Here is an 18,344-nt window from a genome sequence, read left to right on the forward strand (position 1 = left end):
TGCAACAACATAAGATTTTGAGGGAAAAAATAGACTGGTATTAATTTAACGCTTTATTATATGTCTATTTGATCTTTGAAATTTTATTTTGTATATGTTTTAAAATTATTTTAGGTGAGATCTTGAAATTTTAGGAAGACTAAACTGTGCCTGAATCCTAACTGAGAAGTTACAGATTACACAATACCTAATTTAAAACATGAAAAAAATCTAACTATTTTGAGGTTATTTTGTGACTAGTAAGGAGGATGCCATGTTAATGTACATGTTTGACTGTAGCAAACATGAAAAAGATATTGTCAGTATTAGCCTTAAAATAAGACCAGTTCTAATTTAAACAGAAGAAGGAGGTCTCGTATATCACTATAATGAGAGTATTCACTTTATCTATTCTTAAATATTTACTATTGCCAATACTTTATAATTAATATTGATTTGAAAATATTAATATCTATTGAGATTAAATGGAATGAGAACTACAAAGGCATGATTAACTATTACACATTAGCCACTTATTTATCTGTAATATATGCATTGGTTTCTTACAGAAATATGTCCACCAAGAGTTATTCTTAATTTTGATAGATAATTTCCAGAAGTATGTTTTGAGATATATGTATAATAAGTATCTGACACATATTCAGGATAAAAATTGTATCAGCATATTAGTAATATATTCACTTAAAAACTTTGACCTATTTCTGTTTTCATTTCAGCAGGAAAAAAGTCAAGAAAGTTCAAGAATCAAAGGTAAGAAAGGAATATTTTAAAATAATTTTTCAAAGGTTTAATAGAAATTTATGTAATACCATTTTGAAAATAGTCAGACTAGTATAATTCACAATCTGCATTGTAAACCTAAAATGATTTTAGACTCGGGAGACTCTGTGTGACCAGAACACTTCTCTTTTGAGAAAATTTTTGTTCCAAGGATGGTCCAGATGAAATCACTGTCCCAAACATTATTGCTAGTATTTAATGTTTTGTCACATCTATACATAGACAAATGAGTGATCCTTTTCAAAGTACATTCTATAAGAAACTCAGTATAGGCTCACTGTTATCTTACTTTACTTATCTGTAAAATAATAATGACATTTGCTAATGTTTTTATATTGATAATATGGCATGAAATGTCTCTAATAAGAAAAGAGAAACTCTGGAAACCCCTGAGATGACAGTTATATTAAATAAATTTAGTTTGGGCAATAGGAAGCATGGCCTATTTTTTCTTTGAAATTATTATACAAATTTATCTTCAACATACTAATGCTAGATTTGAGGTGCACATTTTTGATTTTCAAGTAGGAATGTCTGTCTTAAGATGAGCTGTTTGATATGTATTCAATTGACATGAATTTCTGGCACACTGATTGCGCATTTTTCTTGCCCATGAAGGGCTCCAGTGTATTAGGTTAACAGTAAATCATATTTGTAACTCTGATGTTGAAGCAGAAATAAGTTTAGCGAAACATTCTTCTTGATGTTTTATTACTCTGGACATACAAATCACACCATCTCAAGTAGAAATTATGCTTTGCAAGTATTGTCTGGGAATATGTTTTCACAGTGTAATAAAATTTTTGAGATGTTTGCCAGAACTTCCCCGTTCTTAGCTGTCATATGATTCAAAATTCACACACACTAGATTTATTTTTTTTTAATTACTGACTTGTATGTAAATGAGCAATGGAATCTGACACCAGCACTTGCTTATTTCTCCTAGACTGCTGGTTTTTGGAATTTGGGAATGTCATCTTCCAAAGAATAACTTTTAAAGTATCAATGTTAAACAAAAATAAACAACACAGCATGCAGCCATAGGTTATTAAGAACTGTTAAACAATTTGGAAAATCGTATGTCTTTTTTTAGAAAATAATCATTGTAATTTATGTTAAAATTTTTATAATTTATTTTCATTTAGTGATTCTGTGAACTTCCTGTGTGATGGGTAATCTCATTTATCTGAACAAGTTTATTACATAGAATTAAGTCCAGAGAAAGGCTTTAATTTAATTTCCTGCATTTGTGCCTGGTTTGGCTCATAACAAGAACCCTAATTTAATGATTCTTAATGTTTCCAGTGCTCCTCAATGTACAAATTATAAATCAGTCAAATGAGACTTGATCCGTACTCTTTCGACTATGTAGAAATAAAATTTGAAAGACATATAAAATTTTAATTGTGTAACAGGTTAATATTTGTACGATATAATTTTCCTTTGAAATATCTTGGAAAATAATATTTTTACATCTTCTAAAATTATGTGTTTATATGATTTAACCAAGAAAAACATTTAATTGAATTGTAAATGATTTTAGTATATACTTGTTCTTTTCTTTTTTTTGTTTCTCTTCACCTATCTCTCTTCATTATATCTGGATAAATTTCTGTATACCATGAACAGGTAGGTTTCCATACAGGTCAGAGAGGGCATCTGATCCCCTGGACCTGAAGTTTTGGGAGGTTTTGAACTGCTCAGTGTGGGTTCTGGGAATTGATCTCAGGTTCTCTACAAAAACAAGTGTTTTTCGCTGTTGAACCATCTATCCAGTACCCAAATTTATTTCAACCGTTAAACCTGGAACTCACTCAGCTAGACTGACTGGTCTGAAAGATCTAAGTATCCCCCTGTCTCCACTTCCCTAGTGTTTGTATTATGTGATCGAGCCACCATGCCTAGATTTTTTAACTATTTTTTAATTTTAATTTTATTGGATATTTTATGTATTTCTTTGTACAATTTCTTTTTACATTTATTTTTATTAATTTTTTTCCTTTTTTTCTTTTATTGGATTTTTTTAAAATTTACATTTCAAATGTTATTTCCTTTCTCAGTTTCCTGGAAATAAGCCTCCTATCCCATTGCCCTCCCTTTCTTCTATAAGGGTGGTCCCCTCCTCATCTACCCCCCTTCCCGACCCACTGACATTCCCCTACACTGGGGGTCCAGACTTGCAGGACCAAGGGCTTCTACTTCTTTTGTTGCCCAACAAGTCTATTTTCTGCTACATATATTTTGCGGTCTTCAACAAGTAATTTAAGTAGTCTAAGTACAGTTCTTTTTTTTATGGTAAATGTTAGCACAATTTATTAAATGGCAATAAAATTCTTTACACATCTGAATTTTAGATACAATTCAAAAAAAGCATTGGATAATTTTATTATGATAAAAATTCACCCTGCAAAACATTGAAATTCTTAAAGACCCTCTACTAGATACTCTCTGTTTGCTACATGTCCCACCAAAACATTTCCGGGAGAAAATGTTTGCTGCACAAACATGATTATCTACGAACCATACTGAACATCCACTTAGTAATACAAACTGGGTGCAGAAGTCTGTGTATAAAACCCCAGCATTGAGGTGGTGGCAGAAAAAACAGAATACCAAGACTATTCAGCTGGCCAGTTTAAACTAGCTAGCTAGCTCCAGATCAGTGAGGGAATTAGAGAAAAAAGAAGGTAAATACAGAACAAAAAGGAAGACATCTATATATAACTTCCAGTCTGCATATGTACTCACCTTTGTGGAAACACTTGTAAGTACAGTTGAACACATAAATATATCATACCAAGTTCTCTCCTCTCTCTCTCTCTCTCTCTCTCTCTCTCTCTCTCTCTCTCTCTCAATAGAACACTAAATTGGATTTGTAAAAAGCTCAAGAGGATGTGAGAAATTTGAAGAGGAGAAAACACAAATATTGTCTGAAAAATTTTTAAATAAAAATATTCATCAAAATAAGTTATTACAATTTTAAATGATCCTGAATAATATCATCCTGCAACATCAACATGAAAGAAAACTATCTTTTTCTATAGAATGAGTCTATTAAGGGCAGGAGAAAGAGTCCAAAATGAGGTTCCTCAAAGAATTGGACAGTCCACTACCTGAGGACCTAGCTATACTACTCCTAGGCATATACCCAAAACATGCTCCAACGTACAACAAAGACACATCCTCCACTATGTCCATGGCAGCCTTATTTATAATAGTCAGAAGCTGGAAAGAACCCAGATGCCCTTCAACAGAAAAATGGATACAGAAAATGTGGTACATCTACACAATGGAGTACTACTCAACTATCAAAATCAATGACTTCATGAAATTCATAGGCAAATGGATGGAACTGGAAAATGTTCCTGTGAGTGTGGTAACCCAATCACAGAAAAACAAACATGGTAAATATTATCCCCAAAACTCAAATCACCCAAGATGTAATACATAGATCACATAAAACTCAAGAAGAAGGACGACCAAAGTGTGGATGCTCCATGCCTTCTTAAAAGAGAGAACAAAAATATTCAAAGGAGGGTATATGGAGGCAGAGTTTGGAGCAAAAGAAGGGGTGGAGGATGGGATAGTGGGCTTATGTTCAGGAAACCTCGAAAGGTAATAGCATTTGAAATGTAAATTTAAAAAAATCCAATAAAAAAGTAAAATAAAAAAATTTAAAAAGAATAAATAAAAAAGTAAAAAAAGACTTTAAAATAAAAAAGACATTAAGCAAGAAAATAAGAAAAAAGCAACTGTTTGAGCTTATTATTTATGCAAAGTGTAAAAACATTTTGTCTCTGTCAGCATGCCCTTCTTAGCTTCATCAATCTTATCTAGTCTTGGTGATTGTAACATCTACTGACCCACGGCTCCAACTGCATATGTAGGAAGGCCTTGTTGGGCACCAATGGAAGGAGAAGCCCTTGGTCCTGCCATTGTTGAACCCCCAATGTAGGGAAATGTCGGTGGTGGGGCGGGAAGTGGGGGTGGACCCCTTATAAAAGAAGGGGAGTGGAATGAGATCGGGGGCTTATGTCCGGGAAACCAGGAAAGGGAATGTTATTACATTTGAAATGTAAATAAAAAATAAGAACATATTGTTTCATTTGAACAATTTTCCATATTATTTAGATTTTCAAATGCTTTCAATAAATCATGTTATCCAATACATCATTATTTTAGTTCAAAATAATTTGTTCTACAAATTCTTGCCCACCAACATCCAGTGCAAGGTAAAATAAGGCAGAATACAACAGGGTTGGAGATGTCAAGAAAACAGACTCCAAATGACTATATTTTCTAAATAATTTAATGGTTTATGTAAAATATAATTATTTTTATATTTAAGTCAGTGATTTTATAATTCTGTACATTTTAAACCATATACTACCTTATCTTTAACTTCTAATGTAAATAATCTTTTATTATGAACTCTGAGAAACCTAAGTGACTTCAGCAGAGATTCTCTTTTAAAAGTGTATACTGTCTTTTAGTGCAAAGAAATAGCTTCTCCTTGAATACGTAATTTCTTGAATGGTTATTTCCTGAAATGGACTTGTGCCTGAATATTTCAATTTTGTATTGTACTGAAGTCACTGTTTTATATATCAAAAAAAAAAAAAAACCTCTATGGTCCATTATCCTTTTTGCTTTCTCACTTTGTTTTGACACTTGGGTGCATTAAATATGACATTTACTTCATTAAAAGAAGTATATTACCATGTGTTTTTCAATATATATCTATATTTTGTTCCCCAGATAATTTAATATCATATATTTTAAATATTTTGTGAGTTATTTGGGTTTCTTTGAAAGAAATCAAATTAGATCTTATACCAAAATGCTATGTTTTATTTAGGATTCCTCTGCAGTTAATTAAACATGCTTTACCCATCTTTGGTTGCTTCCTTTAATATTATGATACATTATTATTTCTATGTTTTATGTGGATATAATATCCTACATAATATTATTCACAACCAAATTTATACCTTTATTCTCAAATGATAACTTCCTAAATTATTGTGGGATTTATCTTAATGCATGAGGACAATAATATACATGTGATTCAAATATGTCATGCCAGTGCAAGGTTATTCCATGATCATAATGTTGCTTACCTTTGTTTCCTCATATATTTCAAGTCTTTAATTTAATCAAGGGTTCCTACCCTATCACCTCCTTACAAGAAATAGTGATCATGATTCATAGCATTAGAATAATTGAGTTCAAATTCTGAGAAAGGCTGATTTTTGCTACTTTCTTCAATTGTTCATCCTTGCATGAAGCTCTATTTTCTCTTCCCACTGTTAATATAAATATGCTAAAGGATGCTGCCCTAAGAATTCAATGGGGTAACCCATTTACTTTGACTTATTTGAGTAAAAGGAAAAGATCTTGTACCATCTGACTTACTGTTCACATATTATTAAATGTATAACATACACTCATTTTTAATACATTCATGTTTGATGAGTGGTGTTGATTGTAAATTTGAGTAGATTTAGAGTAATCTAGGAACCACATCTATGGGAGCCTCTGCAGGAATGTACGGAAGAGAAACTTAAGAGGAAAGCTGACCCTGACTATGGGTTGTATGTTCAAACTGGCATAGCAGATAGAACAGTGTTCAAGAGAAATGTTGTGTACAAAGGTCTGCCTTTGCCTCATTTTTCTGAGAAAGTGCAGACTTATCTCTATAGTCTATGACCAGAAGACTCCAGGTTCTTCGGCCTCATTGTATGGAATTAATATCAGTGCATCGGTGCAGCTGTGAGGCTTTTAGCACTGGATCTAGACTAATGATATTTAAGATACTTGGAATGAGTGATTACTGGAATTTTAACCTCTTAGACACACAGATGAGTATTGTGAACTTCCCAGTACCAAGTCAATAATCTTCCTTTATTGAATATATTTTATGTACTTTATTTCATTTTTTAGAGAAACATATGTAATATAAAATGATTAAAAGACATATATTACAAAAACCTCAAGTACATAATGAAATGGAAGAATATGTCATGTTAATGTTTATGCTATTTAACTATTTTAATTATTCTATTGCAATTTGAAGAGTTCATCAGTTTGTTGGGATCTAGTCTACTAAAGATAAAATGATGAGTAGTAGTGAAGTTTCCCATCATGATTGTTTTGGACTAACTCTTTTTCTATGTCAACACAAAAGCACAGTTATCACAGCAAAGAGAATCAGACATATTTTGATCAGGAGTTGCATACGAGCCCAGGAATACAGATTCACACTTCTTCAAATACCATATTCCACAACGGAAGTGGCTATGTCGAATTTTATCAGTTAGAAAAACAACAGGGACATAGATCAATGTGTTTGTCAAATCAGGGCCACAGAATACCAAGGAAATTCTGCCTTATGTCTGAGATTCTATCAGATGACATTCTAAGCTTTTGGACAGGAACATTGTGAACAGTCAATGTTGTGTTAAGAATACATTATACAGTTTTGATAGTCACAGCAATGTTAGGCCATATACAGGAGTGGGGAATAGGTGGCTTTCAAAAGGAAATAAAAAGATCCTAAGATAGTTGTCTTTGGTCTGCAAGATTTTAGCTCTGTACTTTATAATCTTGAAGTTTAGCCATGAATTTACCAATAACTGCAGATTGTCCCATATATGCTTGGCTAGTAAGTTAACCTGATGACTTTATGCATGCTGGCTGCGATGGTTAGCTTGCTCTGACCACCTGGTTTAAGAGTCTCAATGATGAGCTAGGTACATTAAACTGGTCTGTAATTTAATGGCCGGATTATGTTGACTATGTTAACTGAGATGTAAAGACCCGCCCATTGTGAGCAGCACCATTCCCTGAGCAGGGACTTTGAGCAGTGGAATATACTCAGCCCTCTTCTCAGGTTTTCACTATCAACGTGATGGAATTGCTATTTCAATTTAAAACCCCGACAATGATGGGACATAATCTGGAACTGTGAGCCAAATGACCCAATTTTTTCTGTGTAGTTTCTTATACCAGGGATTTTCATCACATCAACAGGAAGCAAAACTATGACCTGGCAGGAGAGATGGGGCTCACTGATCAAAGAAAAGAACAATCACTTCGTTTGGCCACAGCTACTGAAATTGCTCTTTTCTTAAACTTTTCTCTTTAAAAGATTTGGCATAGAAAATTTTTGTAGTATAATTTTCATGACTCTCATAAGTTCACAAAGGACTCAATTCAAGCTGCAGGTCATTTTTATTATTCATTTTATTATCTCAGAAGGATTAGCAGCAAGGTCCTAAACAGTAAGACCTAGAGCACAGAGAGACATCTACCTTAGTGTCCCTCCTGAAGATATTATGACTTTTGGACTTTCGGAAGAGTAAATATTCTATACAATTTACTTTTTTTCCTCAAGAGTAATGCAGAATATTATCTTTTAATTTTTAATAGCCACTTTTTAAACTTTTCTTTTTAAAAGATTTGGGCATAGAACATTTTTGTACTATACATTTAATTAAATACTTGTTTTTAATACAAAATACAGTTTGATAGTATATATGTTATAATGTATTCTCTAAATAATATCTATTAGTGCAGTCAGGGTAGTTTTATTTATGATTTATTATGAAATAAGAAATCAGAGCCTTTCATATCTAACCAAAAAATTCTAATATTGACTTATATTTCTTGACCAATATAGGTACAGCATTGAATGATGGACTGTGGTTTGCTTTCTTTGCCTTTTTTTCTCTAAAACATGTTGTGGAAACTATTTCTAAATACCTTACCATATAACATAAACTTTTTCTCCCAACTTATTAAGTCTTACCAGAAGGCTTCCAGACATGGGGGAATTTTTATATGACTTTTTTTCTAATCACTCACACGAAGGACATCACTTAACGTTTCTTGTGGTAGTTTTCCAGGATTTATTCTAATACTTAAGTACTTAATCCCTTTGTAGTGATATATTTTAAGTGACAATACACAGGGATCTATTTTTATTCTTGTCCAGGTGATGTCCAATTTTCTCAGCATCATTTATTGAACTGGAAGTCTTCTGCAATCTGTGTTTCTGTCACATTTCTGAGACATCAGTTGGTGATAACTATGTTGGGCTACTGCTAATCTTGTTCTGTTTTATCACTGTAGTTTGGGAAAGAACACTGCTGTTTTGATTTTTTTCAGTTAATGTAGTTTATTTTGAACTCGGGTTTCAATGTTTCTATTTTTTCCCCTGTCAGATATACAGGCTTGAATCTGTATTGTTATAGTGTTAGATAAACTAAAATTTAAGGTTATTCTTTTTAGTCCTCTCTAGAATATTCTGAATTGTTAGTAGGAACCGCATTAAGACTGAGATTGCTTTGAGAAGTGAGGTTGTAATAAGGATATAAACAGCGCTTTGCTAAACATCAAACCCTGTTTGTCCTTGCCAGAATCTATTAATTGCCAGTAGTTTCTCAACTAGGGGCGTGAGTTCCTCATCAACTCCTCTTTCTCCCTAGGATTTGTCTGGGGGCTTCTCTGCTTTCTGTCATAACCACTGTGAGTTCAAATACCCTAATTAGTGTCTAAAATTCTAAAACACTATTTTTAGTTCTCTACCACTTCAAACTCTTACAGTTTCTCCACCCTTTTTTGCTGCAATTGTTCCTGAGCCTTAGGAGAAGGGGCTATGATAGACAAATCTTATTTAGGGTTGAGTGCTCCATAGTTTTATATTTTCTGCACAGGGAAAAGTTGTGGGTCTTTATTTTAGGTATCACTGACTGTAACAAGATTCTCTGGTAATGGTTAAGAGATACATTTAATCTACCAGTATAGAAAGAAATCCTTAGAATTTATTTGTCACTGTGCACGTTTTGTAGAATAATATTGTTGTCCACACTCCCACCCAACCTCACCCCTTGAAGGTCTATGATTTACCTATCAACACTTTCTTGCCCGGATAATGGTTCCACACACAGTTTCTGTCTTGGGTAGCTGACCTCAAATTCCGTCAGAAAGTAGTTGGTTACTAGCATAATGTTCATAAACACGGTTGCATCTGTGGCCATATCTCACTAGCCCAGAATTTTTGTAGCTTGCCGATCTCACAGATGGATAAAAGTGATGATTCCTTTACACGTTTAATAGTACACTCTGAACCTTCTAATGCTTCAACTATCCAGTAGAGGCAAAGCTTCCAGGTGAGTTCTAGTTTGATTTCTTCCCGTTCTCTGATTCAACTATATAGATTTTTCAGCAGGATCTTGCTTTACATAAGGTCTTACTGTCTAGTCCTGCAGGATAACCAAGAACAACGGATATAACTTGTAATATTCTCAGATCTACAGGATTTTACTGGCCAATAGTTCTAGAGGTTGGAACTCATTTCTGATGCTGTATTTTTGATAGTCCCTTGTGTCTCCTCTTCCCTGATTCATCTTAGGAATTTGATGACTTTGACATGTTAAAAGTTTCCTAGTTTCAGCTATTTATCTATTTATCATAGTCTTTATTCTTCACTAAGCATTCACAATTGTCTTTTTTCCTTTCTTTGAAGAACTCCTCAATGTAGCTTCTATAATGCTTGGGCAGTGGTTGTGATTTTAATTTTTAATTTTTATTTAGGTTTAAAATATATCACCGGACTGATTTTTAAAGATATCCCAACTGCATGGGATTGCTACTTATTTATTTTGTGGGCTTGATCTATAAACATGCACAATTTCCTAGGTTTTAGTGCTTCTGAAAATGCCTTCTGAAGAGATTTTGACACATTTGCTTAGTAAATACTTTTTCACTGCAAGCATGTATAAGTACTCTCACTCTGCTTTTAAAAAGTACAATTGCAGACTACTTTCTTCTCTGGAGTTCAAACAGTTCAGCACATGGCTGTCTAGCTGTAAGCTGCATTTTGTCTCACTTCACTACTCATTGAATTCCTATTGAAGATCCTGTCACCTTTTAGGTGTTCATAATGTTCAGTTGTTGCCAATCGCTCAACACAATGCATTTCTTCTGATCACACACCATGTGTGCTGGGTGGTAGACGTTTATATATATGACCTTCGGTTTCAGAGCTAACATGTCTATTTACTTTTGGAGCTGAATATTCTTATTTTACTGGTTCAAGGTGTCTTTCTATATTCTTTGCCTGAAGACATCCATATATGCAAAGTTTGTGTTCAAGTGTGTTTCTGTTGGATCTTTGCCCAACTTTTAGAATTACTGCTCTCTTAGTACTTGCATGGATGGTTGATAAGTTTTGGAGACATGATAACCTTTTTCCTCTCCTAAGCAGCCTCTGATATATCATAGAATTTCCCTCACAGTCCACTTCCTCATCAAATCAGTATAAGAAGAAGTTTGGCATAACCTGGTCTATGTCCCACTTTGTTTCATTCAGCTTCTCGAATTGCAGCCTACACATTTGATTACACTGTGATTTTATTCTAGAGGTATTTCCTTTCCTATTTTGCTTGTGTGCCAACAGGGAGGGGTAAGAAGAATTTTGTCACCTCCTTTTCGCTTTCTTTAGTATTCTAAGTTGGATCTGCTGTTCACTTTTTAAATATAACCTTCAGTATTTATGAAAGTGATTCATCTTTCACAGTATGTTGTTTAACATGAACGTATCTTCTCTTCCCTTTCCATGCATCTTCATGCCTTCGGCAGTCAGGAATCCAGTGTTTTCTTTAAAATTCATAGTAACAGTGCAGTGTTGTTTGTCCTACTAACTCTTACCACCCACAATTCAGTTTTATCTACCATTTCAGTTTATTTATAAGATTTTCTTTCCCTTATCTGGGTTAATTATGGGATGGACTTGCCAGGATATTAATTTACATGGCAAAACTTGATAAATCGTGTCTGTATTAATTTCTATATAAAATAAGTTTTTATTGTGAAGGTAAGAAAGGGAATTAATGTATGGGATTATGTATGACATCAACTGGAATATAATAGTTGCTAATAGGATCTGAACCAAATTTCAGTTTATAACTATGTTCTATATATCTATATGCATATTTATAGCACATGTGACATATGTATCATTTGAATATTACTATAAAATTATAGAGAAACAAAATCTGTTAAAAATAAGATATTTTCAAATACATATTTAGATAAGTAAAATTATAAAATTGACTATTAGGTGTTTGAAAATTATTGTTTTATAATATGTATGTATTATCTCATGTTCAAAGGAAAACTTCACTTAGAAATGGGTAAAAATCAAGATGTACATTTCATGCATACCTTAAATACCCAGCAAGTGCGATTTTTCACAAATTATATAGAAAATATTTGTGAATAGTTGAAATATTTGAAAATATTTATGAAGCATCAAAGAAAAATTTTCACAAAGATTGAGATGGCCATCTACCAGTATATTGAAGGCTTCAAGTACCAGATGGAGGCTATCAAAGAGTATGCATGCAACCAAACCATGATACACATGGAAAACATCATCAATATGACTATGAGGTGGAATGCAAGACGTGATGGGGCTAACACAGTTTGCACATGGCATAGATGTAGGCATTCCTCTTTGAGGAATTGTTGTGACAAATATACAGATACTCCATGCTATCGTGAAGATGGTTTCTACTGCTGTTACATAGCACATGTAGTGCTTCATTGACTCTGACATCTAGGTCCCCAACTCTATGCTCTGCAAGACCAAACTTGAGAAAAAAAAGCCTGTCTTGGGTTTCATTGTTTGAAACTTTGTCTCTAAAGCTGAAAACAACCAAGACAAGGCTCACTCTCCAACCACTCCTACCACAGCCTTCAGACCTCTTCAGCCCTTATCTACCAACAAGAGACTCTTGGTCTACAGCTCTTGACTTCCTCCCGTCCTGCAGATTAGTGTAACACAGCCTGGGACCTGCCCCATGTCTCCTCTTCTTTGGCCCCATCCCCAGTTTCTATCTAACTCCTACTTTGAGACAAGTGGTTTGCCCTTCTACATCTGTTCGTACCTATCACTTGTTATCCTATTGTTCTACACATAGTGCTGTGGATTTTATACTTTCAAGCACCCAGAAGCAAACAACGAGCCAACAGTATTCACCATGGGGTGGAAGATGCGCAGCTTGAGGGTCATTTTTAGAATATGTAGTCTAATTTCCCAGGGAAAGTCCAAGCAACAAACAAGATACAGGCCTCACTTTCTCTTGGGACCACATCCTTGTGAGGATGAGGCAGCCAAAGCAATCAGATGCAAGGTGTACTGAAGTGTGGATCTCTGGCAGAGTCCCTGGAGCCTGGGACCAACTGAGGAGACATTATACTGAGTTGGGAGAATGGACGCAGCAAGTACATTGCAATAAGTAGGCATCTTAGCATTAGTAGAAGTCTACAAGAAAGGTTACACTTGGAAAAGCAATGACCCACATGGGATTAAATCATCACATTTTGGGAAAGTTGGGGTCTATAACTTTCTAGAAGCATGTGGCATGTATTCACTTTGCTATTTCAGTCTATATCATTTTGTAGCTCTTGTTGGCCCTTTTCCCCAATACTAGTAGTATGGAGATTAACTGAAAAGTGTGCCAGAAATGAGAAATAGCACACTTTGCAAAAAGTCTCAGAAAACCTTTATTTTTTACTTTCTGCTAGTTGTCTTCTTTAAGCTACTCTTTAAAATGCCAATGAGAACAAGGCTTGAATTGATAGAACTTCTTGTAAGTGTAGCACAGTGTTTTCATTCTAGAGTCTTCATATAGGCATAGATAACATTAATAATACTTTTACTGTGTTGTAATAGAACCTCAAAAGTACTGGATATCATTTAGTAAAAGTTTCTACTTATGTCCCATTTATCAAATAAAGTTGTAGCAGTTTTCTGTTTTGGAGTCAGACTATAATAAAGCTCAGTGCTTTGCATTCTGGTGAGTTCAAAGCCAAAACAAACATAGTCAAAGATAAGAACACGTTCTATCACCTACAGCTAAGACACGCATGGAATCAGCCCCAAAATCAGTGCTCTCTGTGAACAAGGAGATATGAAGTCTTTTAGTGGGGAAGTCTATACATATTTACCAGGAAAGGGTCTTTGGAGCATTTCACATTTATGAGCATGCTCACTTTCATCTGAAAACTCCCGGGCAAGCTTAATTAAGGTTAAAATAAATACAGAAAGTATGGCAGATTGGAATAATTCTGGATAATTATGATCAGGATTCTTAAACTTTTCTCATTCAAGAATATTTTTGATAAAAACGGATGAACAAATGAATGAATGAGTAGATGAGTAAATAAGTAGAATTTTTAAAAAAATGAAGATGATCCTACCTATATAGGTTTATCTGAAATGCAAGTAAAACCTTTACTTACTGAAATAGTGAGATGTATCTTAAAACATTTTAGTATAACTGTAATCTTATTAAAGGTGTAGGAAAAATTCTATACTAATGAAATGTGCTTATTTTATATGAGGAGGGGATTTTAACTGAATATTGGTACCACAATACAGCTTTTACAGAGGTTTCCAGAATTTACTGACATTCCAACTTTATAATTGCTAATGTCATGCTGAGTAAATATTTGGAAGAGAATAGTAGAAGTGTATTTGATGTCTGTTACATCACAGACCCTGCAGCTCTTCCTAACCTCAGAAATCAGGCCATGCCTCTCTGGAGCTGTTAATCCCCATTTGGGAAAGTCAGAACATACAGTTCTCAGTGGGAATTGGGGAGTGTCAAACCTCTTTTCTCTGCCTTGTAGTTCTAAGATAAATTTATTTATAGTCCCATCAATTACTTACCTTCTTGGTATGTACATCACATGATGTTGAACTTTACAACTATTTCTGAAAGTTAGATAAATCAAGGACTTCCATTTTTCTGGGATTTCTCTGAACACTTCCTTATCCAGATGTTACCATCACATCATGTTGTTCATGGTACCTGCATTGCTTATTCTTATTTTAAGCTATTTCTCTCAAAGAAGCTCTGCTTCATGGTTTGTGTGTTAAGGCTAGGCTGCTATTAAGGCCAGCTAAGGTTTCTTATCTCTGATATGAAGTTGCATCTCAGACCTCAAGATGTACTCCTGATCCCCAAAGTCAAGAGGCTCTCTCTTCTAAGAAGTCTCAATTCTGAAGGCTAATTATGTGTCTTGTTCTTTCTCAAACCCACCACTCTCTCAGTCTCTTCATCATAACAAAGTCAACTTAAAATTATTGGAAATTCTCTCTTAATCTATAATTCATTTAACAGTATTTTTTTAAAAATCTCCATTTAGCTTCTCATGTAGCCATTCCGAAAATCAAACACTCAAATGCAACACAATACAAAGATATACTAATATGATGCTTATGTGCTTTTTAGTGACAGTAGTAAAGTATTAAAAGCAGTTGTTTTCCACAATTAAAACATTATATTTCTGTGTATGAACTCTAAAGTCATTGTAGTCTATAATGTTCCCATAGTCTTGAATCTGAGCTGAGGTATCTCAGGAAACAATAGCTGATGTTACATTGTATGGATAGCCTATGTACTGCAAAGTATACATTTTGTGTATTCAGAACTAAAGTATGGTTAAGAAAGCACCACTATAAATGTATTTCTTTTCTTCTGTATCTGATACTGCATTTTTTTTCCTCCATGCACAATCACAAAATGTTTATGGTTGCCCATTTCACCTATGCAACCTCATATTGAAGATCTTTGTTTTCAGTTTACTTTGTAAGTCAACAAGAATTTTAGTGTACTTTATGCCATTTTTGTTGGGATATTTTTAAATTAAAATTTGTTTTTTAATAAATAAAGCTGCTATGAACATAGTAGAACACGTGTCCTTGTGCTATGGTGGAGAATATTTTGGGTATATGCCCAGGAGCTGTATAGCTGGGTCATCTTGTAGAACTATTTCTAATTTTCTGAGGAACTGCCAAATTGATTCCCAGAGTAGTTGTAGCAGTTTAAACCTCACCAGCCAAGGAATGGCCATCCTTGCTGGCATGTGCTGTCATTTGAGTTATTAATCTGATTGATGCACTTGAAATATTAGGGTCATTTACAGTTGCGTTTCCCTGAGAATTAAGGGTGCTGTACGATTCTGTAAGTGCTTCCCAGTCATTAGAGATTTCTCTGTTTAGCCCTATACCCCATTTTTTGATTGGATTATTTGCCTTGTTGGAATTTACCTTCTCATGTTCTTTATATAGTCAGCCTTCTTTCAGATGTAGAGTGGGTGAAGATCTTTGTCCAACCTATAGGCTGCTGCTTTTTCTTATTTTCAGTGTCCTTTGCCTTACAGAAGCTTTTCAGTTTTATGAGATCCCACTTATCAACGTTTGATCTTAGAGCTTGAGCCATTGATGTTCTGTTCAGGAAATTGTCTTCTGTACCAAAGTATTCAAAGCTATTTCCCTCTTTTTTATTATTATTATTAACTTGAGTATTTCTTATTTACATTTCGAGTGTTATTCACTTTCCCGGTTTACGGACCAACATTCCCCTAACCCCTCCCCCTCCCCTACTTTATGAGTGTTCCCCTCCCCATCCTCCCCCCATTGCCGCCCGCCCCCCAACAATCACGTTCACTGGGGGTTCAGTCTTAGCAGGACCCAGGGCTTCCCCTTCCACTGGTGATCTTACTAGGATATTCAATGCTACCTATGAGGTCAGAGTCCAGGATCAGTCCATGTATAGTCTTTAGGTAGTGACTTAGTCCCTGGAAACTCTGGTTGCTTGGCATTGTTGTACATATGGGGTCTCGAGCCCCTTCAAGCTCTTCCAGTTCTTTCTTTGATTCCTTCAACGGGGGTCCTGTTCTCAGTTCAGTCGTTTGCTGCTGGCATTCGCCTCTGTATTTGCTGTATTCTGGCTGTGTCTCTCAGGAGCGATCTACATCCGGCTCCTGTCTGCCTGCACTTCTTTACTTCATCCATCTTATCTAATTGGGTGTCTGTATACGTATGGGCCACATGTGGGGCAGACTCTGAATGAGTGTTCCTTCGGTCTCTGTTTTAATCTTTGCCTCTCTATTCCCGGCCAAGGGTATTCTTGTTCCCCTTTTAAAGGGGAGTGAAGCATTCACATTTTGATCATCCGACTTGAGTTTCATGTGTTCTAGCCATCTAGGGTAATTCAAGCATTTGGACTAATAGCCACTTATCAATGAGTGCATACCATGTGTGATTTTCTGTGATTGGGTTACCTCACTTAGGATATTTTCCAGTTCCAACCATTTGCCTACGAATTTCATAAAGTCATTGTTTTTGATAGCTGAGTAATATTCCATTGTATAGATGTACCACATTTTCTGTATCCATTCCTCTGTTGAAGGGCATCTGGGTTCTTTCCAGCTTCTGGCTATTATAAATAAGGCTGCTATGAACATGGTGGAGCACGTGTCTTTTTTATATGTTGGGGCATCTTTTGGGTATATACCCAAGAGATGGTATAGCTAGATCCTCAGGCAGTTCAATGTCCAATTTTCTGAGGAACCTCCAGACTGATTTCCAGGATGGTTGTACCAGTCTGCAATCTCACCAACAATGGAGGAGTGTTCCTCTTTCTCCACATCCTCGCCAGCATCTGCTGTCACCTGAGTTTTTGATCTTAGCCAATCGCACTGGTGTGAGGTGAAATCTCAGGGTAGTTTTGATTTGCATTTCCCTTATGACTAAAGATGTTGAACATTTCTTTAGGTGTTTCTCAGTCATTCGGCATTCCTCAGCTGTGAATTCTTTGTTTAGCTCTGAACCCCATTTTTTTTTAAATTTACTTATTTATTTTTTTTCCAGAGCTGGGGACCGAACCCAGGGCCTTGCACTTCCTAGGCAAGGGCTCTACCACTGAGCTAAATCCCCAACCCCTGAACCCCATTTTTTAATAGGGTTGTCTCCCTGCGGTCTAAATTCTTGAGTTCTTTGTATATTTTGGATATAAGGCCTCTATCTGTTGTAGGATTGGTAAAGATCTTTTCCCAATCTGTTGGTTGCCGTTTTGTCCTAACCACAGTGTCCTTTGCCTTACAGAAGCTTTGCAGTTTTATGAGATCCCATTTGTTGATTCTTGATCTTAGAGCATAAGCCATTGGTGTTTTGTTCAGGAAATTTTTTCCAGTGCCCATGTGTTCCAGATGCTGCCCTAGTTTGGACTTGAGTTTTATGTCGGGTGATAAATATAAGTCTATTTGTATTCTTTTGTATATCATTAGAATAGCACTATTTGTTGAAGATGTTTTCTTTTTTGCATTGCATGGAAATAGATACCTACAGCTTACCCTTGGATGGATGTTAGGGACTCTTATGAGAGTTTGGGGAAGGATTAAGTGTTCCGAAGGTGACAGAAACTCCAAAGGAAGACCAATAGTGTCAACTAACTTGGACCCTTAGGAGCTATCAGAGACTGAGCCACCAACCAAAGAACACACATGGACTAGACCAAGGGTCCTGGTCTACATATGTAGCAAATGAGAAGCTCAGTCTCCATGTAAGTCCACACCAAGTAGAGTGTGGCCTGTCTCTAAAGCTGGTGGCTCACTGTGGAATTCATTTATCTTACCGCAGTGGGAGAGGATGACCCTAAAAGACTTTATGTGCCTGTGTTGGGGAATCCAGGAGGGCCTCACCCTCT

At 35.2% G+C, this 18,344-nt stretch overlaps 1 protein-coding gene across 2 annotated transcripts in view; it reads left to right on the forward strand.

Annotated features, from left to right (window-relative positions):
• The window catches only part of Fstl5 (follistatin-like 5), a 654,395-nt gene that overhangs the window by 124,924 nt on the left and 511,127 nt on the right, over positions 1-18,344 (forward strand). The window contains 1 exon segment of one of the 2 annotated variants that reach the window (NM_001271195.1): positions 717-750. In NM_001271195.1, coding sequence (NP_001258124.1) covers positions 717-750 — 34 coding nt within the window. 2 annotated transcript variants of the gene reach the window in all.

The sequence above is a fragment of the Rattus norvegicus genome, chromosome 2, assembly GCF_021556685.1.
Source record: "Rattus norvegicus strain SHRSP/BbbUtx chromosome 2, alternate assembly SHRSP_T2T, whole genome shotgun sequence".
NCBI lineage: Eukaryota > Metazoa > Chordata > Mammalia > Rodentia > Muridae > Rattus > Rattus norvegicus.